This window comes from Fundulus heteroclitus, chromosome 7, assembly GCF_011125445.2.
Source record: "Fundulus heteroclitus isolate FHET01 chromosome 7, MU-UCD_Fhet_4.1, whole genome shotgun sequence".
NCBI classification, from domain to species: Eukaryota; Metazoa; Chordata; class Actinopteri; order Cyprinodontiformes; family Fundulidae; genus Fundulus; species Fundulus heteroclitus.
The window spans coordinates 27,331,892-27,355,800 of NC_046367.1; the positions used below are offsets into that span (position 1 = coordinate 27,331,892).

Below are 23,909 nucleotides of genomic sequence, written 5' to 3' on the forward strand. Positions count from 1 at the left end.
GAGAAGTACAGCCTGTTATATCCCTTCTTGTAGACTGAGCTATTTGTACTCCTCCACCGCCTCCCCATCTTCCCCAATGATGGAAATATTGTATTTCTTTTTCTCCTGAAATCTACAACAATCCTTTGTTTTATCCACTTTCAGGATAAAATAATTGTTTCCATATCATCCCACAAAGCGGTCCACCAGCGGATATCTGAGTATTTCTGCAGATGACAGGACTCTATCTTGTACTGGAAGTCTGAGGTTTACAAGCTGAATAGGAATGAGGAGTTCAGGTCCCTTTGTTAATACTGCTGACCAAAGACTGGCCTAAATTTCCTCCTACAAGAACAAGTTTCAAAAAATAACATCAACTTATCGCTGCTGAGCTCGGTTGGAAGATATTGAACAATGGGGTGTACTTAGTTCATCCCAGGATTGTATTGGCTGTCACAGAAACTCTCTTTTCTCCTTGTCTGTTGCAGCTAAAATGTCTCATAAAGTAACCACACCTCACAGGTTTACAGCTACACAGTCCTTTTATGGCTTTAATTTGCTGCACTTACAACACAGACGATGTTATCTCGGCAGACAGACACATTTAACCACTTATTTATCCTTGTTTTCGATGAAAAAAAAAAAGGAGGGGGGGGGGGTCTTACCTTGAGTTGCTCATTCCAGTTAGCTGTAAAAAGTTTTCCAGTCCTTTCAATGGCACTGTCAAGCTATCAGAACACAAGGAGGCTTTGAGAAATAACGGAAAACGACTGGAAGCCAGAATCAAACATTTCAAAACAGAGAGAAACAATAAATCACACACAGGCCTTTTCCTCTTGGCGTGTTCGTCTAAAACTTGTCGTATTTCCACAGTGGCCTCTTGGTGAAATGCATTTCCTAATGTCCTGAAAGTAAAACATTGTACAATATTTGCCGTCAGATTTCCTCAGGATCTGTCCTAACGTGAGGAGGTCAGGCCTGGTTACAAGGTTAATCCAGGGTCAAATCTACCTGTGGGCGTCTGCTCTTGAGTACATCTCGTCTGACACTTGACACCAGGCGGTGAAGGTGGAGCTAAGGGGAGAGCCAGCATGAAAAGGTTAGAGCCGTGGGCTGATTTACCCGACGCCTGCTCGTGTTTTGATCACATCTACATGCTGGGTCCATGCCTATTCCCCATTCTGCTGTTGTTACCGTGCACCACGTGGCGGTCTGTCTCCTGGGAGTGGACATGTTTTACACCAAATAGAGAAAAAGCCAGTACTAATTGAAAACTTACAACACAGTGTCTCTTACTTTTTCGACATTCCTTGGCAAGCTCTGATCAGTTTCCCTGCCAGCTTAGTGAGGCCTTTGGAGTACGTAAGTTCAAGCTCAGCTCTTAAGCGGGAAAGGTTGCAGCAAAGGACAATGACTGAGTCAAAAGTAAGTTCTGTACCTTTTCAAATGTGCTTCAAATGCCAAAAAAAAACATACTCAGCCTACCTCTGCTGAAATACTGTAAGAAGTTCTTTGCAGAAGTGGTCCCCATTTTTTGAATACTGCTTCAGATTTTGATACAGCTGGTTATACTGAGAGAGCAGAAGAAACCGTGTGATCTGTCTAACATATTAGGGTGCTTTGCTTCAGTGGGTCTTAAAACCAAACATTAACCTAATCTTTAAGTTAGAAATACTCACAGAGCAGGAGTCGATTGGGTCCTTCATCTTAAGGCTTCGGCAGTTTATTGACTTTGAACCAGGAACTTTGACCATCCTGCTCTCGAAGCCACTCATGCGGAAATGCCCAGAGCTCTCTCTGGCGCGCAATACACAGGAAAATTCCAGGAGGTGTGCCAAAAAGGACCTACCAATGCAAACTAAAGCTAGACATTCGAGTTAGTTTACTAACGATACAGTGGGAGGGAATAAAACCATCCCTACTATTCCTCTTTGGTAGGACATTAACTAATTTTATTAATGTTTAGTAAATAATGAAGAAAAAAAAAAGCTTTGCTAAGTTTATTTGAAGCAATGTTTGAACTTTGGTTAAAATAAAATTGGGGGTCATATGAAATTAAAGCTTGAAAAGGAAAACCACTTTTTTTATTTATCATAAAAAGAACAGGCATATTTTATCTGTTCTTAACATAATCGTTAAGATCACTCGACCCATGGTGATTTATAATACTGTGCTTTTCCTAATAATTAAACCATCACAAAGTAGTGCTTTTTGTTAAGGAGCAGGAAATAATATGTCTCTAACCAGTAGAAAACCTTAAAATTGTGGCATGCATTTGTATCTGACCCCTTTACTATTACACCCTTAAATAAAATCCACAGTAACCATTTCAGTTCTTCAGAGGTCACCAAAGTGGTCTGTGTTTTGTAATCTGTATTTTTTAACAAAACCCTAGTGAGCAAACAGTCTCATGAAGGTAGAGGAGCGCAGCGGACATTTTTAGGAGATTGAGGTAATAAAATATATCCAACACAGAATAAATTAATTAGAAAAACACTAAAGAGACTTGTTACCCTATTTACATACGATCCCAATACAATACATTGATATTTGTGGTTTTAATGTGGGAAAATGTGGAATACTTTTTGGAAGCCCTGTGAATTTCCTGGCTCTTTATAGAACAACCACTGTTAATATCTTGCTTCTTTTGTTGCATATACACACCAAGACACATTTGGATGAATTGCCTTTTTTTATTATTGAATTATTCAAACAACTCATATCCACCTCATGTGAGGACAAATTGCCTTTAATTTAATAATAACCAGAAATGTACGAGAATACCTAACAAAATGATTGGATAAAGAATACAGCATCTAGCCATATCTGATGCACACACAGATACTACTGTTATTGACATCTCATATACAGATTGTGTGAAGAATGAATTTGCAAATGTGCATAAACTTCACATTATCATCCATTTGTCAGTGACAACAAACTCATGGTTTTGGCAAATCTTTGGGGGTGTAGCAGTAAAACTGAATCCGGCTAATACTGTGACGACGAGGTGAAAACGACGGCTTGCGTTTCTGTTTTAAGATTATGCCAACGCTGACGTCGAAGAAGAAAAGATGTCTGACTAAAACTTGTAAACATGTTCATACAAATTAAAGAACAAAGAAAGAGACGAACGTAGGAGAAAACACCCCCTTGCAGCATGCCGAACTGCTGTAAGTCAACGTAGCATGCTTCGACCGTAAAGTGAAACGCTGTCATTCGTCGGCTAAATGAGTGCGTTCTACTGATTCCTTTAATTTGTCAGTGAGTGCAGTTTGATGCAAATATATAGCAGAAGAGAATAAATTGCACAACAAAATTAGTAAAGAACCCATGACAAAACTGCATTCACATAAATCTATCAATAACTTACGAAGATGAGATGCTCATGTCTCCACCATACGCCTAAGTTCACACTCCCACACACACACACACACACACACACACACACACATACACATGCTGACACAGATAAATGGGTCGTGTCTGCAGCATGGTTCCATTCGCGTGATATTAGCTCAGTCAGTGTTCGTCAGGGTACGGGACTCCTGTCAGGTAGCCGTTGGTCCCATTTTTGTTGGTGCCGTTGGTGGCGCTGGTGTGGTGCTTCTGACTGGGAGGGGGGCTTTCATCCTCATCAGAGCTGGACTCGATGTCACTGCGGTCATCTTTAGAAACCTGAGGAAAATAAATGTTCGTTTTAGAGATTTAACTTATCTATATTGTTTTGTTTAATTGGAAGTAGTAGCCATGTGTAACTGTTAAAAATGTTTTTTATTGACACATCAAAACAGGTACTGTTTGAAATATCAATTCACGTACTATGTTGTGTTTATATATATACAGTAGAGGAATAACAACCTTACAATTAACACTCTTCTTGAGTCGCAGGCTCATAGTTCAGCCACACATAAACGCCATTATACATCACTTAAAACGAATGATCCTAAAACCTCCGGCCAAAGTGGAGATTTATAAACGCTCCGGCGTTGAGCCTGCGCGTTTACATGAAAAGATGGATATTATTGTCCGGCGCATTACTGTCTGCGACAAATATTGCTGTGCTGCGTCACACATGTGCAAACATTGTTTATACACTTGGTGATAAGGTGGAGTTAAAAATGAATTTGGTCAGATACTTTAGAAGATTTACTAATTTTAGATTCTAAAACGATGTTTAAAAGAAGCTCAACTTCTTTATCTGTCCACAAGATCGAACCTCCCAGTGCTATAATTCATCCCTAACAGGAAGTCGTGGTTGTTTTGAAGGATTCTGATTGGCTGACATAAGTTTTAGTTTTGTGGTACATTGCCCCCTATACATCTGGCGTATAAAAAAAAAAAGGCTCAGTGGTCTTTTCTAAAAAACCTCCGTGTGTATGGTATTATTTTTAAAAAATAGTGGTAGGGGAGATATCTGTTTGTTTTTTTAAACCCTGCTATGTGTGAGCTAGGCCTGAGTATTAAATGTAGCAAATTGTCTTTACTTAAGAGCCATGTGAAGGGACTTTATCAATGAAAAATAACTTAGAGTCTGGGAACTAGTTTAGCTACAAGCAGATAAGTGAACATGTTCTGTTGTTGGGTGTATTACACCCAGCATACTACAGCATGCTCTGTGACCTGGAGGGGGACGGGTTGGGAAGTGCTTTATTTGCAATTAAAGAGACAGCTCCAAAACGAGTTGCTCTCAAACGAACCTCAGAATGAGGGCAAAAGTGGAGCTGTGAGACAACAATAATGAGGAATTCAGACCAAAGCATAAAAGTTCCACTTTATATAGACCACAGCTGAATGGTTTTAATGTGAAAAGGAAGGCATTAAAAAGCATTATATGTCTCCTTTAAACAAGCAGCTGTGGAAAAACCTGCTTTTACTCAGTGGCAGTCTGTATCTGTTTAAATTCAATTATCTAATTAGGCTTAGGCTTGTTTCTGACAGCAGAAAACACATGCTGCATCCAGTACTTGCAAAGATTTTGTTTTTGATTCCCTATTCCCTATAACTAATTGATTTCTGGAACTCTGTGCGACAAAGTTGGTGCTTGTCTTTCTAGAACTAGATAATAAAAAGGGCCCAAATGCTTGGAGTTGGCACCTTTAAGGTGCTATGATCAACAGCTATGTAGCTAATTTATAATAGAAAAAGCTTTTCACATACTCTGCATCTGACCAATCCAAAGTATTTGAGGGATAAATAATTAAACTGTGCAAGTCTGCTATAAATAAAAAATAAAAATAAATGTACTAAATCACACTAATTGTGTATATGAGTTGTGTAGAATTACTTACATGTAAAGGATTCCATTTCCCCACCTTGAAGTAGCATAAAAATAAAATAAATTGGTATTAGCCATTGTATGGAAAATGCAACAGTGCTTGTCTGTATCGGTACTATAAGACAAAAAATAAAATACTGTACTAGTTATTAATCCTAGTTATAAATCCTAGTGTGACAATGTTTAATTTATTTATTTATTTTTAAATAAAGTGGGTCTGTGAAAAACAGCTCAAAATGCTAATTGTAAAGGTAAAATATCCTACTGCCTGAGGCATCAACAAGTTCAAGTGTAGGATGGATGCAAAGGAGCGGTTGAGTGTGGTGATTCACCTTTCCTTTGGAGATGGCTCTGCATGCTGTCTTCACTATGAGGTAGGACCAGAATGAGTGAAGAAGCTGCAGTAGGACCAGAAGGAGGTTGAAGACCCACCAGGATGGGTAGGGGCCTACGATCTCCCAACTCTCAAACAAAGTGGTGTTTAAAATCCTTCAGCAGCAGCGGGGAGAGAATGAGATGTTTAAAGTTTTATATTTACGTATAACACATGCTCACGATTCATTCAAACCATACAGTACATGGGCATCTTGATAAATGAATTAAATTAAAAAAGAAAGCTCATGTTAAAAAGATGCACACAGAGTTATATATCATAATAGTTTTATTCATTTTGATTATTATTGCTTCTGGCTAAAAAAAAAACCATATTACAGTTACATAGAAAATTGAAATATTGTTCAAGGTGAATAAAAAGAGGATTTTTATGTCAGAAATGTCATCCTACTGAAAACTATACCAATACTGTGCCAACATTTGGGCTTTTTTTGTGTGTTTTGGGGCTGATTGACTTATCCTCAGTTCATCATAATCAGCTTCACCTGCCGTGGACTAATTATCACTAAGCCGTTGCACCTGGGACTCTGTCTACATATACCTGCTTCACTCAACCAGTCTCTGCATGTTTGCACCTCAGTGTCTGTGCGCTCAGCCTGCCTATCGTTTTGTTCCTGCACTCGCTCTTCCCTCACCAGTTCCTCGTTGTACTGCTTGTGAAAGTTGGAGCTTAAAAAAAAAATAACTCTGACCCAGACGTACGCTCATTTTGGAGATGGTGAATTGCAGCCAAACTGCTTGATGATTCCTCTCAGACATTCAATTTCTCTCTATATCAGACTTTAATCATAGATCAACTTCATCACAAGCATTCAACACCGCTGTGTTATTCATGCTTGCACTGGTGACAAATAACTACACACGAGCGCCCTTCAAACAAATAAAAGAATCTATAAGAGTTTAAAATCTGAAATAAAAGTCTTCGCATTTAAGCAAAACTGTCTCGGCTCTTGATACCTTTCTATCAGAAACATTATAGAGCTCAAAATGACTAGTTAATTAGTAACGTTTCAGCAGTAATTAGATGCTCGTGCAGGTTCGTCCTGGTCGCTATGAAGACAAATAAACTCCTAAAATACTGCTTTGTTTGCTATTTTCTGTTGTTCAGCAAAGACGGAAGTACATCTGTGTGTTTTTTTAAGGAAATTTGATAACTCTGTGCATCTCAGTGGTTCTATTCTGAATAAAGCCAGGTGCATAAAAACACACACCCTGATCAGATTAATTGATTTTGTGCCCATTTAAATGGTATAATCCAATTATTCTTTGTTTTTGAGTGTAAATACATGTCAATCTGATTGTGAAATTTTGTGCAAGTAAACATAGCTAGTGACTGACTTCATGCTGGACCTCAAGCAACCATGATTTCCTGTATCTCCAGTCTAGCTTTTTTAAATAAATAAAAATAAAATGCAATTTCCTTAAATTGAAAAGAGGCCTGAGGAACAGTTTAGTCGTTTTTCTCCGTAGTCCTGGAAATCAGCTCCAGGTCAGGAGTGTCTGTGTGGTAACAGTTGAAACACTGACACAATGCTTATCTCTTCCTTTAGAATGTCCTTCTCTGTTTCAGTCTCCTTCTGGATGGTTTTAGGGACTGTCTGCTGGACAGCTGTAAAGACATCAGTCTTTCTTAAGATTGTGTAAGCTATGGTGCGACCATAACATAACATGTCTGTATGAAGAGTTGTTTTTGTCATTTTCTGAGAAAATGAAACCTTGTCTTTCATTGGCTGTAAGCCATAACCAATTAAATCAAAGTTTGAAATATGTCACCCTGTGTTTAATTGATGTATAAAATATATGTTTCACTGAATTACTGATTTAGACTAACTTTTCCACATCTATTTTGAGCTGTACAATCAACACAAATTAAATTAGAACAGCTGATGAAGACAAAGACATCAGGTACAGCCTCTCTTTGCAGCGACAAATGGTTCTTTTGAGGATCTGTGTTAAACTCATCCCTGGTTTGCTCCTTGCAAACAAGCAGCCTGTGAAACATCCTCCAGATACTGAAGTCATGGCAACAACTTTAAAAATGGTGCAACGGAGAAATTCACCAAAGTGAAGAATCATTAGAGTGCGGTGCGAAATCAACAGCAGATAACTAAGTGATGCAGGCTGGTTTGCATATTTTAAAACCAGCATACATGCCACAAATGCTTTGTTGTATAAAATATCCATGTTATTTAAATGCTGTGTTGAGATAAAAATGTATAGCCTAAATATCATTCGGGGGATGTTTAAGAGCTGCTATCACAAGCAAAAGTGGAAAAAAAAGAAGCAAAAAAACCTAAGCTGTCTGACCCAGAATGTAAATCATGCCTACATTCATTAATCTTGATCACACTGCTGCTGCTGACTGAAAGATGACTGTTGCGCATCCTTTTAAAGGGCTGAAATTGGATTTATGCTCTTCTAAACTCCATCAGACTGGCCAGTTTTAATCAACATTTTCAGAGGAATGTAATTAAGCGTTTAATCGTTTGGGTGGAATTTTCAAAAAATAATTATACAGCCATTTTTCTCTGAAACAAAAAAAAAATGAAGTTGGATTAGCTGCACGTCAGCCTATATAAAAAAAATAAAACCCCGCAGAAATAGAAAAGCAGTGCCTTATAAATAAACCGTCTTTTGATGTTCTAATAATCCCATTAATTCGTTGGTCCTGTCTCCAGTGGTAGACTAAGAACCACAATGATTTGCTTTTCATGAGCTGGATTGTTTGTTTTTCTTTGAAAGGTTAAAGCAGTGGTATCCATAGTAACTATTACTTAGCAACAAAATTCACACAGATCTGTCCAAACTGCAAACCATTGTGGAGAGAGACAAAAAGAGGGGGGGGGGGGGGTTAAAAAAAAAAAAAAGCAGTCAGATCTTGACGGCTTTGACATGCATTTTCGAACATGAGCCACTAAAATGTGCTAAGGAGCTCAGGCTGCGCAGGATTTGAAACCCTGCCTGCCTATAAGGCTCCTGAACTGTATGCAGACGCTACCGCCTAACACCCCTGTACTTGTGTCAGTCATCAACAAGGATGCCAGCTTTGGATCATGGAGGAAATGAATAACACTTACCAGATGGGGTAAACTCCCAGCCTGGAAGTTATGAAGAGAATTGCAAACATTGCAAACAGGAGGTTGCACAGTATCTGACATTTGGCATAGTTGGCCATCTTGGCAGCCTGGGTTGTAAGAATAAAAAAAGAAAAGGAAAAAAAAAAAAAAATCAGTGAATAAATATTGTTTTGATAATGACACAGCCAAAAGGTTATTTTCCCCGAAGCATGACCGCAATCAAAATTAAACCTCATTCAGCCTAGAGTGTAAACAAACAGTTCTGTCTTTCAGCTAGGCCTCTGCAGGCCTGCATAGGTTTACATAAAAAACAACAATAGGCAAATTTTCTTTTGTAGTGTTTAGCTTTCATAGTGACACAGGACAACAACGAACAAAGCACCATTACGCTACAGGAGCTGACACAGAAAGCACAGGAAAGCACACAACCGGAAACTAAAACTCCAGAACTAGATAATCGAGCTTCACCGAGGCAGATCAGCTTCGCTCAGACCTTTGAATCATCCAATCTCTACAGCGCAGTTTAGCTATGCCCTGATGCATGAAGATTGACTCAGATTTGCCTTACTTGCATGATATGTCCTCCTGTCTTTGCCATTTTGATGAGTGACACAAGAAATGCATCTTTGTATCGCAACATATTTGTACAACAGGGAAAAAGGAAGTCACGGATAACTAACTAAAACGTCCTAGAGATGCTATCTTAAAAAAAAAAGTAATGTAAATGACGAAAACGGTTCACTATTATTTAAAAACAAACGTTTAAGTGTCCAAATAATACCTCTGCAATCATGCTGAGGGTTCTTAGATGAATACAACCAGTAAATGTTAATTGAAACCGGTCACACAATTGACTTAATATGGGTTCCGCCTTGCTTCACAGGGGTGGTGAGGGGGTGTATGCTTAGTGTTGTAGGTTTTGCATTTTAACTGTGAGCTGCAAAGCAGGGTCAGCAATCCAGGGTGCCCACGGATTACAGTGCATTATAACGATGACAGGCACATGAGCATATCTCCGAGCACTCTGCTGACACAAGCTCGTTTCTCAGATGCTCGTCCGTCGGCGGCGTTTAATCATCCTGCAGCTTCTTACCTCTATCAGCACGTCGGCGGCGTCGTGCAGACACATGACCAGGGTTCCCACGCGTGCCATGTTGTTCACGTATGAGAATACGATGAGAGAGATGGCTGCCACGTGGTGCAGGAACATGATCAGAAAATCCTGCGGAGACAGTTGCCAAGGAAATATCAGGCATCTACAGAAAGCATTTGCACGGCGTCAGAGCATGTGTCACACTGCGACCTTCGAATAAATATAGCTAAGACACCCTTGGTGTCTTCAAAGCTTCGGGAACATTTTGCTGCTGCATAGGTTTTTTGAAATTAAGTTTTGCAGGAGGTTTGCAAAGGTATTCGCAACCCCTTGTACTTCTTCCACGTTTTGTCATGTTAAAACCGCAAACGTTTATGTATTTTATCAGGATTTGAAGGGACAGGCCGACACAAAGCAGCGTATTATTTGTGAAGTGGAAATAAAATCATACATGCTGTTCAAAATGTTTTACAAAGGAAAACCTGAGAACTGGTGTGCATTTGCATTCAGGCTCTGTGATGGGCTGGTGATCTGTCCAAGGTGTACCCCGCCTCTCGCCCAATGACCGCTGGAGATAGGCACCACCCCATCCACCCCTCCCCCGTGCAACCCTCCCTGGATTAATGGGTATAGATGATGGATAGGTGGATTTGTATTCAGCTCCACTTCACCGGTTTTGCCCTTACTTATTTGCAAAATAGCCCCAAATATTAAATAGATGAATGTATGGACTATGAGAAACCATTTGAACAAGCGACTATGCTTTTATTGTACCATTGTAGTTCTGACAGTACGTACGTTTGTAAGATAAGATGCTTTTGTTTGTAATTTTACATACAATGTACATACAACTTAATTTCGTAGATCAGATGGAGGATTCGCCTGAGCTGCTGCGACTGAGCGCGCCGCCACTAATGGCCGACCTGACCAGCATATCTTTAGTGGTAGGGGAAACCGGAGCGGCCAGAGGCACGGGGAGAACATGAGAACTGCACACAGAAAGGCCCTTGCTGAGCCCAGGACTTGGACCTCGGACCTTCTTGCTGTGAGGCAAGAGTGCTAGCACTGTTCCACTGGTGGGCCTTCTGGGAGGTCTTTTGGGACCTCACTGGTTATCTCGCAGTGTGTTCTATATTTAGCTCCATCTATCTTCCCATCATTTTCTCGGTTCCTGCTAACCCCATAGCATGATGCTGCCACCACAACTTCTCCCCGTAGGGATTTTGTGTTTAGGGTGACGTGTTCTATTCATTTTTGGCCACCTATAGCATTTTGCTGCTTAAAGTTTGGTCTAGTGTGACCAGAAGCAGCATCTTCTGCATGTTTGTCTGCTGCCACCTTCTACATGGCTTCTGTCAAACTCAAACAAAGACTTGTATTGCCATTTTATTCTTGTCCCCCCTTCGATAAAGGCCAAACTTTTGTTTGCTGGACAGATTCTTCCACCTGAGCTGTGGATATCTGCAGTTCCTCTTGAGCAGGGGTTCTCAAACTTTTCATGGCCAGGATATATATATATATATATATATATATATATATATATATATATATATATATATATATATATATATATATATATATACACCTAGTGTTAGAGATTTGGTGGAGATACGATCCTTATTCTCGATAAAGCCACACTCGATGTAACTGTTGTTATATCCTAATTTTAGCTGATTTGGCTATTACCTTACTTGATGAAGTGGACGGAGTTAAATATTTGCCCATTGTGTTACTTAGTTCAACCCCCAACCCGTGGTTCGCGGACCCCCGGGGGTCCAGGGATCCTAGTTTGAGGGCCGCTGCTCTAGAGCTACCGTGGATCTCCCGTCAGTTAAGGTGGTCGGTCATTTCTTGGTTGATTTCCAGCTGCACCATTCTCTTTCCACTTTTGGAGAGTGGATTGAACAGTGCTCTGTGAGACGTTTAAAGCTTGGGATATTGTTGCCCTGCTTCAAGCTTCTCCACAGCTTCATCAGTGACCACCCTGCTGTGTTCCTTGGTCATCATGATGCTCGTTGTTTACCGATGTTCTCTGACAAACCACTGAGGTCTTCACAGAAAACAACTTCATTTATACTGAGCTAAAATTACACACAACTGGACTCTGTTTACTTATAAGGGGGTTTCTGAAGGTAACAAGTAATTTTATTTAGGTGTTATTGTAGTAAACGGGGCAAAATACAAAACCTATCACACTTTTCTGTGTTTTTTGTAGAAAAATGTGAAAACTATGCATCCTTCTCCTTCCACTTTCACACTTTTTGTGTTTGTCTATCACTTGAAATTCCAATAAATCACACTGGCGTTTCTGTTTGTAACGTGTCCAAATATAAAGAAGCTCATAAATGTCCCGAGCAATGCACAGCGTCTCACCCGAGAGTAAACTGGAACACCACAACCCAAATTTACGAAGAAACCATCTAAGCTCAATATGACTGAAACTGATGACATAGAGTCCTCTTGCATTTCCTTAGCTACAGAAAGGTTTTTAGCCAAAAGCACCGAGAACCAGTGTACCAGGGTAAATGAACGAGGAGAGGGAGGGGTGAAAAGGAAGAGGAGTGACACAAGATGCAGAGTGAAAAACGAAGGCGAGTGTGCAGGGAAGAACATACTGGAACTGGCGGGAGATGCAGAGGACCCTCCTCAGTGTAGTGTTGTGCATGAAAAAAACTGAAAGGAGAAACAGAAACACATGCCAACAGTCAACAGAGAGATGACAGAGTAAAGGCAAAGAGCATGGCATCATGGAGCCCGCTCTGAGCGCAGCGTGTGTTGGTGGAGAGGGCAGAGCTGTGGATGGACCAGAGGGGGGGTAAAGACCATGATTGCAAGGCATGCAGACAACAAATGAATCAAAAGTGTGTCCATTTTCACAGAAATAATATGGATGTAGGATGAAATGGGATGGCAAACATGACAAAACTTTGAATGAACTGACCAGGTTGGATGGACCTTTTAAAAATGTTAAACTACAACATCCATTTGCTACCAGAGTGGCAAAACACACTGCAAATATGTCGTCACTCTCAGTCTGCTTAATTTGTAATATCGTAATGGATGGTTTGGAAATTTCAGGAGTTCACAAGCCAATGAAATGCTCTGCCTCTTGGATGACGTCGGTAGAAACCCAAACACGGCGCGGCTAGTGTTCAAGGCACTAAAGACTCAAAATGACAGATGTGGATGAAAAGGAATCAGAAAAAAGTGGATTTCTTCAAACTGAGATCGTTGTCACACAACTTTCTGAGGTGGTAAAGCTTTATAAGCCACAAAGCAAATCTTTAAGTCGTGTACTTAATGATAAACAGTTAATTACTTCCATTCACAGGGAGTAACATTTAGCCAATTAGCTCATAAAATACACACTGAAGCGGTCAAATATTTTAAATGCATGCAACATGGGCTTACATCAAATTATAGTCCAAGATTTGAGTGTTAGTTCTCATGAATTAGTTTTATAATTTTAGCGGGGATGCAAAGAGAAAGCAGCTGATTTAGCAGCTTGATTGGACCAAACTCAAAAATCCGATTTTTTTTTCCAGTAAGAACACCACGCTTAACGCTAACGGGCCCCGCTGTCAACAACACTACAGTGTGGAGAGGGGTAGGAAGTGAAGTTATCTATCTTCACTATCAGAGAAATGTTTAAAAATGAAGTCAGAGGAAGCACAGAGATGCAGGAAGCTATTTCTGTAGGCTTAAGCTGCTGAGAGAACACGTCTCCTCATGCTGCTGCTACTTCCTTAATATTAACTCTTTACTTTTTCTTTAACATAGAAAGTGCTCCTGTGTCAGGGCCTCTGTGGTTTTCAGAGCAGAAAACTGTTATTAGCGCTGTTGCCTTGCAGCAAGAAGAACCTACGTTCAAACAAACAGAGCGCAGCCACAGTTTCAGCCTCTGTCATGGAAAATGTTGGCAGCCTTTTGGAAAATCGCAGAGTCAAGGTATGGGTCTGCATTCTCTAGCAAATGCACACAGAGACTACGGTTTTTGTGATGTGCTCCACCACTTACACAGGATGCTAAAGACAATTTAAAATCACAGCACTGTGCTCATTCTGTCTATTTTGAAACATTAGTGAAGCCAAGCGACTAGTGTCACACAGTGTGACGTTGTCGCCTCTGGTCCTTCAATACATAACTCAGAATTGAAAAAGATGGGTATCTGCATATCAAAGCTTTGCAAAAATCTGAGACTGAAAATCAGACACAAAATTATGATTGGTCCATCGCTACACTCTAGATACTACTTTGGCACATGACAGGAGGAAAACCACACGTAACTGATAAGAAGAGGCTAATGTATTGCATTTTTCTGCTGCTATATCACATGCCTACTGGTACACAATAACACCTCTATAAGGTCTTTATAAAAGTCTGCCGTCTATTTCTCTAGGTGTTCCATATAAAAATGTTTGCCATGACAAACCTGTAGTTTCCTCCTCATATTCCTACGCGGTTTTGCTTATTCATGCCTTAAGTCCATACATAAAAGAAATCAAGAATTTTAAACCTGAGGTAGGCAGCACATCTTGTTCTCATTCTAAAACAGTTCAAGACGTTGTAGTTAAAAAACGCCCCGGGTAGAAGGGAAATTTGAATGATACATTTAAGAAAGAGAGAAAAGAGAGCCTCAAAATTCAAATTCATCAATCAGGCCTTTTCTGGCAAGTTTCCAGTTATCTTTGACATCCCATTTCCTACGATAACACCCGCAAATTAATCTATTTTCAATCAACAAGTAACAAGCATTCACCATAAAAGAAAACACGTGGTCCAGAAACATGTGGTCGAGACAGTATCTTATAATACAAGAGGTAAAGAAGGGAATGCAAGACTATTCAAATTTATCACCCAAAGCTTTTGTGTCTAACCTTTGTCTTATTTTAAATGACTCAAAACAAAAGTAGGACTAAGAACACGTGGTTTGTTGATGTATCTGTAGACTGAAAAGGGGGGTAATTTACAGTTTCAATGTAAATATTTCTGTACTTGACACGCCAACCATGAGAAAAGTGTTGGTGCATCCATACGTTAAAACACTTGAGAAGGCTGCTGAATTTATCAGGCAAATGGCTGCAAATTAAAAAGGTCGACGGCATCAGTTTGGAAATGCTTGAGGAACGCTTCCGGAGTCAACGGGATTTCTCAAGATTCATTTCACTCTATTTTGTCTATACCACCTGGATAAGGCAGGAAACCAAGTTCAGGCCAAACAACCAATACAGAACGCCGACACCATATCAGAAAAGCGAGCAAGAAAGGGTTATTCTCTATAGTGAATTTGTTTTTGACGTGATCTACATGTGTGGTTGTAGAAGGAATGGTGTTTCATTTCTGAGTGATGCTGCGGTTATTTTTACCTTCCTCCTGATGTCTGTAAACCGGGAGAAGAGTAACGACAGGTAGAACGACAGCTCCAGTATGTAGTAATAATGGACGTCCACGGTCAGCGGCTGCACACACACACACACACGCACACACACGCATTGAGAATGTTTCAGAACATTATAAAGAGCCCGCTATGCCTTTTTTTGTGGTGTTGTTGCAAGATTATTGTGTTAACTTTTACCTGGTAAGGGTAGTTGTACCAGCACTCCTTGGTGTTCCACAACCACGGAGTCTAAAGAAAATATAGAGTCAAACCAAGACCTTGAAACTTAATTCAAATGAAACTCATTTCTAGAGGAGAGAGATTTATAGAGAAAACTAAAAGTACAATGAATGAGACAATTACACTGCATTACGCTGCACATTCTGCAGGGAAAAGAAACTGGAGCAAAGAACCAACAGGGCCTGCACTTAAATCCTGAGTAAATGTGTTACAAGCAAACTGTGACCCGTCATTGTGCTTGAGTTTAGTTCTCCCGCACTGCTCTCCAGGCCCGCTCTATTAATAAATCCCACAGAGGCTGGAGGCTGGCGCCTGCAGCACCGACTGCCGGGGAGTGAGCTATTTTTCACAAAGTGCTTCGTCATGCAACTTGTGTCTCAGATTTTTATTTTTTTTTCCCCCACTCTATCTCGGCCGCTGCCGCTGTAATTGCTGTTACGTGTATGCACTTTCATGAATATATGCATGAAATATGTGAAACCTCCTGAGCTCTGTTTTTCAGTAATAATCAGTCAGCTGACTCATTCTCAGATTCATCTCCTCCGGCTCATTGTTCTTAGCGATCAGTGTCATCAGCACCCGCCAGATTCTGACTTTTACAAAAGACGGGGGCGCTTTTACTGGCAGTCCTCTGATGCTCTGATCCCCGCGATGCTTTCTTTATAAACCTGGTTACAAAAATTAAAACACTGCTGCAGCTTTTAATGGAGGAAATACAACTATGAAAAAAAGGCAACAATGTTTGAAAAGCAGGAGGAGTCGGCTGCCCAGCCATTAAGCATAAAACTATTCTTAGAAGCTAAAGTTTGTGAGAACGATCCACATTTTAAACGACTAAATTTGAGTTATAATACTTTAGGCCTCTTTAAATCAGTCAGAGATGCAGAATTGGCAAATGCTGTTACTGAAGGAATAATTTTATATCATGAGGAACAATTTCTTTTATATATATATATATATATATATATATATATATATATATATATATATATATATATATATATATATATATATATATATATATATATATATGTGTGTGTGTGTGTGTGTGTGTGTATAGGAAGCTTACCTTCTTAAGAAAACGCACTCCGTAGGTGAATATGTACAGGTAGAATGTAAACCGCCACCTGAAATCAACGAAGAGAAAACACATTGGTCTCAAAATGATTTCTCTTGTTCATCTGTCTTCAATCAATCCCCCTTCCAGTAGCTTGCAGCTAGTCAACGGATGTTCTTTCAAGGTCATCCTGACCTTGAAACAGGTTGCAATAATTGTAACAGGTGCTTTTTAGACGTTTTCGTGTTTTACCAAATGCTTTGCTAGTTGCAGGAAACGTGTTTTACTTCCTTTAGCTCATCTTTACACGATCAGTTTGTCGAGGTTATTTTCAGTCTATTTGTTGACTGTTATGTAGAGTTGAAAAGAGGGATGATTTTCTGGAGTAAAGACCGAGTATGAGGAAATACTGAGATCTGAAGGAAACCTTAAATTAGCACCAGTTGTAATTTATTCCAATCTCAAGATAACTGTCATGTACAGTCTAGATATTCTTAGGTCTGTTTCTATCCGTCTCTGCTCTGTGCCTTAAACAATCCGGCGTATACTTTACTTTCTGCACAACGATGTGATCGGGAGTTCTGCCTCTGAGCATTACAAAGAAGATACTGCCGGAGCTGACACGGCTGTGATCAAAGACTTGCTGACGAGGAAGAGGCGCCTACTTTATGAAGCCGTTGTTTAATAGTCAGCAAGAGAGAATGGGAATTTAGGACTTTCCAACAAGCAAAGGCAAATCTTTGGCTAAAAATCTGCCAGGCTGCATTCGCACCAATTCAATTCAGTTGAAAGGTACGTTGTTAATGCCAAAGGAAACAGAGGACACACGGTCCACTGCCATGTTTTTGGAGCAAAGATGTTCCAGCTGACCTTGAATTAAACCTGAACCCCTCAGTAACTCAAGGGAAAGCTGCATGAATCCACATCAAGCAAATCAAGTCTTTTTTTTTTAGCAGTTGTTTGAAATAATCATAATCACCAAGATAACATACAGCCTATGGGAAAGCATCATTAAGTGCTTTATTTGCCTGATCAAAATTATTGTGAAAGCATATTAGGTGGACGAGCGTACCTGGCACGGAGTGAAAGACTGTTGCATGGCAACTGGTTGATTGAGGCTGCATGTCTTTTTCAAATGCTGCTAAAATGCTACCATGAACAAAAAAACGACTCACAACTGCTTCCTTTAAAGAAAAGTTCAGAAGTCAACAACAGATGTTTTGTTATTGTGGGGGGTCAAAATTTCTGTCTCTGCTTCAGACGCTGCAACCTGTTGTCGAGATAAATGACAATAATTTATCTAACTATCTGGAACTTGTCAGTAGAACCAAGCTGAGGGATGTCTTCTAAGGCTAAACCGTTCCAATCATGCGCTATGCAGAACGTGCCTTATAAATAACTAGCAAAATGTTGGTTTTATAACAGAAAACGAAGAAGCATATTTCAAATGTTATAAGACAAACATTACCCATAGAAAATAGCTGATTCTCTAAACGGGGAACTATTTTTAAAGAGCCCTTTAGCAGAGACTAACATTGTGAGATCACAGTGAGGGGTGGGGAACGAATGACGATGGAACAAAATAATAAAAATGGACGCTGCCTCGTTCATTTTACCTTCTCCAGGTTGGATTTAAGAGTATTGATTGTCTGTTATGGGTTTGTTTTCTCCTGACTCATTGTATTTTATCTCCTGTTTGATTTTTAAGTATATTGATTTGAAGAAATAAAACAATGGTAATGGGCTTTTATTTTAACCAGCAAACAGTGCCTTTGGCTTCACAAACATAACTTAGACTGTCTTTGTAAAGAATCCGCAGACATATTCAACAAATTAGAATATGCATTTCTACGAGGCTGCATGGAAAATGTTGCTATTTTTAATTGGTTAGTTGCAACATTCTAATCTTAAAGGCTGTGTTTTTATTAGCTGGATGTGGGGGGAAAAAAATCATAATTAACAGAAATATATCCTTTAAAACATCAGTCTGCGTCAATCTATATAATATGTTTCCCTTAGTGAATTGAGTTCCTTTTCAACAATATTCTAATGTATTGAAAAGTGACTGTATAGTCAGTTTTGTAAAACCTAGTCAGCATCGACCAATCTGCCAGTAGATCTTGTAGTTTCTATTCTTCTTGTCTCAACTGAATCGCAAAAGTCAAACTGTGTTTTAAAGAACTTCTGTTAAGTGCCAAATAGTCAAGTTCAGCTTTGACCAGTCAAAGTATTTTTGCATCTTCAGAGAGAATAAATTATCAAATGTCTGATATTTTTTCTCCGATGTCAAGTGGTTCTTTGATTCTTTCAAATTCAGAAATAACAAAGATTCTAACTTTAGGAACATTAAAGCCGACGCTCATCTTGTTGTAACAAAAGAGAGCTGAAGGGGAGAGAGAATCACAACCGTGTAGCTATACCGCTAAATTTCTGCTGTTTTCTGACAGTTGTGGTGCTGCGGGTTTCTTTCTAAAGATAGAAACTTGATCTTAATTGCTTTTTTTTTTTGCAATCTATCCAGTGGGGAAAAGACAAAAGCGTGTAAACAAAATCTCCATGCACAGTCATCATAATTTTTTTCCAGTAAATATGTTTTCTACACGCTCTCTGCTTGCATAATGAAAGGAACACAAAATGCAGCGATCGACACAATGAAGAGACAAACAATGCTATCGGTCTGGGACAGCTGGGCACGAGAGCTTAATTACAGCACAATCGCTGCAGAAGGGACTGAAGCCAGCCTCGTTTGGAGACTTGCAACAACCGAGACAGACAACCTGGACAAACTGCTGCAAAGCCCAGAGGTCTGCGCCGCTAATTACCCTGCAGATAACAGCGTCTGCGCAGTTGTTGCTTAACAGCCTCCAAGCACATTTAAAAAGCAGGGAGCGGCAAAAATCCTGTTTCTCCTTGAGCAAGAGAACGCATGTTTTTTTCTTTTTTTCTTCTTTGTGATGTCGCAACACGCGTCCGGCGGTCTAATCAGTCGAATGTGTTCTCCTGGGAGAGCAGCAGCCTCGGGCGGATCAAGAGGATGCGAGGCTCCCCGTGTCTCAAGCTGCCAGATCTGCTCCAATGGTGTCGGACACGACTCGGCTCTGACAGCAAAAACCGGCTGGATGGCCTTTAACATCACACCGCTAAGTAACGGCAATCCCCCTGATGGCAGACACATTACTGCAGATTAGCCGGCTCTCTCTTAGCGTCTTGAGTGGGGTTTGCGAACAGATGGATTTAACTATTAACCCGCAGCATGAAACTGGTTAACCGAAGCGGCGTTTGACTCTCGCTTAAAGGGCCAAAGCAGGATTTCATCTGCTGTTTGCCACAAAAAGAAGAATGAAAGAAAAAAAAAACTGAGATTATTGTCTTATTGGTGAACCGACTCCACGCTGGATATGCTATGACACCTGCAGAGCCAACTCGTGAAATCTAAAGATAATAGAAAATAAACACAAAAAGTGACTGTTTTGTTGTGTAAGTTTTAAAAACAACGCAGTTTTGTCGTGCTTTATTGTTTCATTACATTTTCTGTTGCCTTGTGGTTTCCTGTTTTAGTAACAACCTGCTAGTAAGAAAGTGCAAAATACAGTAAAGTTTGTTCTCTTTGCAACATTTATTGATGCATCACAGGACTCGTGTCTGATTTTTTTTTTATTTTCTAATTAATTTCATCTTGTCTGTGAACAGCACTGTGGCGCAGTCACCGCCTTGCAGAAGGAAGGCCTCCAGGCCTTTCTGCTGCTTCCCTGTTCTCCCCGTGCACGCTTGGGTTCAACTTTTGTTTACCTGACGTTTCATCCACTTTAGGTTATGTGTTCTCTCTAGTCTTTGGTGTGAGCGTGTCATGCTAGTCGACTCTTTTGAAACATGTCAAACGAGCCATCTACTAGTCCCAGAACATTTCTCTTCTGTAGAGAGAAATCTACTTTATATACTTGGTTGTCAAACAAGGAATGAAATGTCCCGTGGGAGACGGTTCCTTTACAGCCAACCCAAAAAAAAAATACAAAAAAATTAAAAACGTTGATCTGGGTAAAACAATGACCAGCCAACATTTTTGCATTTTGCCTACTAGCGCTGGGCTTTCCAGACAAAAAAGACATCAGTCTGGCATTTTAGGAAGTCTAATGGACATTTCAAACTTTCTACTTTACCATCTCCTATTTGTCTAAATTATTACTTTTCCTGGTGTCTGCTTTCATGCAGCCACATGACTTAACCCCCGACTTGCAGCGAGCGTGAAACCTACTCAGATAAGGTTATCCATCACTCCTGCTTTTACTACAGTCACCGGCTCTTACTCAGGCCCGTCATTGCAGCGCAGTCTATTCAAATCAGCCCCCCCAAGTATACATATATAGTAGTGAGCCAAACGAAGCCCTGACGCAGCAATCGGCATTAGGCAGACATATTGGTCACCGTGATAAGATTTTCCTTGGCAGGTTACAAATCCCGTCATTTGTTTTTTCAGTCAAACTTGGGTGTTGTTTCCAAGCAGGGACAGGTGGCCTGCAGCTAACGTAGGAGTGACATGTCTTACATGCTTTCACAGAATCTGGCGAGAGTGCTCGGCTTCTCCTGGTTACGCCGCTGCCTGAACCAGCGCTGGATGGTGCGCACGTCCCAGTCGAGCTGCTTGGACAGGCCCTCCAGCCTCTTCTCATCTGGATGCTAGCGAGAGAATGAAAGTGTGTTGGGGTTCACCTTTTTTTTTTTTTTTGATGTAGAACAAACCGATTGAACATATTATGATCAAAAATAAACACAGGTCCTCACCTTGGTAATAGCAGTGAAAACCTTCTCTAAGATAGCGTTGGGCTGTGCCTTTTGTGGCCCATTGGCCTGGATCTTCAGGCCCATTGCACATGGTCTTGCAATAAACCTGTAATAAAACACACATCACTAGATTTCAAAGGCTTTTTAAAAAGAAGAAAAATGGAAAAAAGTGTTTTGCCACACAAAACCTAATCTAGTACTTATTCTTTTTCTTAGAGTTTGAATACCGCCTCCTGACAGAATGGTTCTCTGAGTTGTGAGCCACACCCCCCATACCGAATATCACTCCTACTTTTTGGTTAAAATGTATATAACACACATAAGTATTTGTAAAAAAAAAAAAAAAAGAGGAAGGGATAAGGAAATTAGTCACAGCTGTTATGAATGATTTTATGTTGCTGATGTTCACGTTAACTATAAATGCAAATAGATCTTCATACATAGCTGACAGCTCTCTGTGGTTGATCGTAAGCACGCCTGATTAGACTGACCTTAATGACTCGGGTCTGCATTGAAAACCAGCTGGCTGCACATGACGGCATACGGTCAGAGGAAAAGAAATGCCCCCACAGTTGATTTGTCTTCTAAATATTTCATCACTAACGTAAGGCACATAGATTTTGGTGAGTTTGGTCAGGGCATGCATGAAAATACGGACCCCGGATCGGATTGTACTCAGGGAACATGATGGCCCGATGCTAACTGCCGTATACGTTTGATGCTGGACAAATTGGTACCCATTTGGCTCCTTGATAAGCTGCATAATTTAAATACATTTCTTAGCACCGTTTTGAAGGGCCTCCTGCATAGGCTGCAAGCTTCCTGGTTCGACTTCCACAGACTGCCACTGTAGGTCCCTGAGCAAGACCCTTAGCCCCAGGATGCTCCCCGGGCGCCGCACACTGGCAGCCCGCTGCTCCCTTAGGGATGGGTTAAATGCAGAGGACAAACTTCATCGGAATGTATGTTGCAATGACAATAAAGATGACGAATGAGACCTAGTTAGGATCTACAACTGGTTTAGCTGACAGGAGTTTAGTCAACACAAGCGCGTTGCATGTGACCTACTTAGTAACCATTCTCACGCCGCCTGCGTAAACATTTTAGCTGCTCAAAAAGCAATTATTCTAACATTATATTTAAAAAATTATTAGTGGTTATGTGGTGCCTGGTGGGTAATGGGCTTAATTGGAATCGGGGCACCGGATCAAATTCTGCTCAGGACCCCATAAAACCTTGGGTCGTCTCTGGGGAGTTTAACTGAGATCTGCCAGGCCTCCATGACTACTTCCCAAGATTATGAACCACATACTGATCATTCTGCAAATACACCTTGGACACAGCCAAGCGGCATTGAAGCATAAACCCGACTGAAAGGTGCAGAAAAGAAAAAAAAAACGCGCCTGTATTTATTAAAGGAGCCTATTCAGCGCTTTGCTGAAAAACAGGTTTGGTGTGCAGGGACAGGTTAGGTCTGGTCTGGTCAGTCTGCTCCGACAGGATGGACGCGTCAAAGGCAAACGGCGCTGCGGGCCTGCAGGAGAAGGATGATGAGCCCTGCTGATTTCTGAGCTGACCAGATAAGATGCCATTGTTTAGGTGGGAGGCTGTGGGGGGGAAATCAGACAGCGGCGCGACGTCTCATCGACACAACAACAATAATAAAAAAAAAAGAGAAAAAAAAAGAAAAGCGCATCCCCATCACCACCACCACCTGCCTCACAGCTCGGAACCCACCTCTCGAAAACCAGCCGGATCATAAAGATGCAGAAAGCCAGGGGACACGCCAGATACAGATCCTCGGCTTGCGGGAACGTCGCCTCGTCTGTGTTTTTTAAGTCAGCCCAGGTCACGTTGTGGGGGAGCCAGAAGCGCTCGTTCCAGAACCACGCCAGAATCCCGGCCATCTCCCTGCAAGCGGACGCGGTGAGGGGGAACGGAGGGCTCGCTGCGTCTCGGGGGGTCTCTGGCGGAGTGGGGGGTGGGAGAGATCCTGCTCGCCTGATGAGGAGATATCCGTGTGCGGCGGCCGCCGTCCGTCCGCTTCCCTTCAACTATCCCAGCGCAGGGAAGTAGACTCAATCAGCTCCTCAGCGACTGATTGGTGCGTTCAAATGTCATGCAATAGCCCACAGTCACTGCGCGTTATAGCGATGTAATGGCCCAATCGCTCTAAACCCACACGTTATTTTCTTTTATAAATAAAGAAAAATGTAGCCTCGCTTATTGTGTTAAAACTAGATGAGGCGTATGCATGCCTATACGTTACTTATTCTATAAAGATCATATGAAGTGTAAGCCTATAAATTGCGATTATCTGCCTTCTAGGTCAAGAACTTGCTCCAAAAACATCGCCACAGTCCAGCGCGGCGGACTATTTATCATAGAAGCTGAGCACAAAATGCTAAAACGCTGTAAATACACAGGATGGTTTGTCAAACTCTGACACCTACCGGTCAATCTGGGGTAGTACAGCGGATTTGTGTCCATTTTCCTTCTAATCTTTTGCATCAAAGGTCAAAAGAAAACAATTTCTGCATCTTTTCATCCATGTAGCCTACGTATCTCAAACTGGTTTCTTGATCATGATCGGTGCGCCAGTGGCCCTCCTCCATCACCAGATGTCAGCCCAACAG

The 23,909-nt window shown here is 40.8% G+C and overlaps 2 protein-coding genes and 1 long non-coding RNA gene across 4 annotated transcripts in view; 1 reads left to right on the plus strand and 2 right to left on the minus strand.

Moving 5' to 3' along the window:
- The window catches only part of nostrin (nitric oxide synthase trafficking), a 12,152-nt gene extending 10,251 nt beyond the window's left edge, over window positions 1-1,901 (minus strand). Inside the window, exons 1-6 of one of the 2 annotated variants that reach the window (XM_036139379.1) lie at window positions 1,659-1,901; window positions 1,465-1,550; window positions 1,276-1,359; window positions 991-1,053; window positions 803-884; window positions 645-707 (exon numbers count right to left, since the gene is read on the minus strand). In XM_036139379.1, coding sequence (XP_035995272.1) covers window positions 645-707; window positions 803-884; window positions 991-1,053; window positions 1,276-1,359; window positions 1,465-1,550; window positions 1,659-1,754 — 474 coding nt within the window. In that variant the 5' untranslated portion in view covers window positions 1,755-1,901. The remainder of the gene's footprint in view (window positions 1-644; window positions 708-802; window positions 885-990; window positions 1,054-1,275; window positions 1,360-1,464; window positions 1,551-1,658) is intronic. The other variant, XM_036139380.1, reaches the window with a different exon arrangement.
- Window positions 1,094-7,942, plus strand: LOC118563731. The gene is made up of 2 exons (XR_004931396.1): window positions 1,094-1,404; window positions 7,221-7,942. It is a non-coding gene; the product is annotated as an uncharacterized LOC118563731 (long non-coding RNA).
- Window positions 2,658-23,666, minus strand: cers6 (ceramide synthase 6). Its single transcript, XM_036139381.1, has 11 exons — window positions 23,011-23,666; window positions 21,274-21,379; window positions 21,038-21,168; window positions 16,507-16,564; window positions 15,396-15,446; window positions 15,187-15,279; window positions 9,821-9,949; window positions 8,728-8,834; window positions 5,590-5,746; window positions 5,271-5,294; window positions 2,658-3,657 (listed from the first exon to the last, which is right to left on the minus strand). The coding sequence occupies exons 1-11, from the start codon at window positions 23,178-23,180 to the stop codon at window positions 3,502-3,504; spliced, it is 1,182 nt and encodes a 393-aa protein (XP_035995274.1). The 5' UTR covers window positions 23,181-23,666; the 3' UTR covers window positions 2,658-3,501.
- Window positions 23,667-23,909: the final 243 nt, after the last annotated feature.

Coding starts and splice junctions, on each gene's coding strand:
- cers6 (XM_036139381.1), bottom strand. CDS start 23,180: ATGGCCGGGATTCTGGCGTGGTTCTGGAACGAGCGCTTCTGGCTCCCC. Junction 15,280..15,395: donor GGTACAACTACCCTTACCAG/GTAAAAGTTAAC, acceptor GTGTGTGTGCAG/CCGCTGACCGTGGACGTCCA. Junction 3,658..5,270: donor GGAAATGGAATCCTTTACAT/GTAAGTAATTCT, acceptor TATTTTCCTCAG/GTTTCTAAAGATGACCGCAG.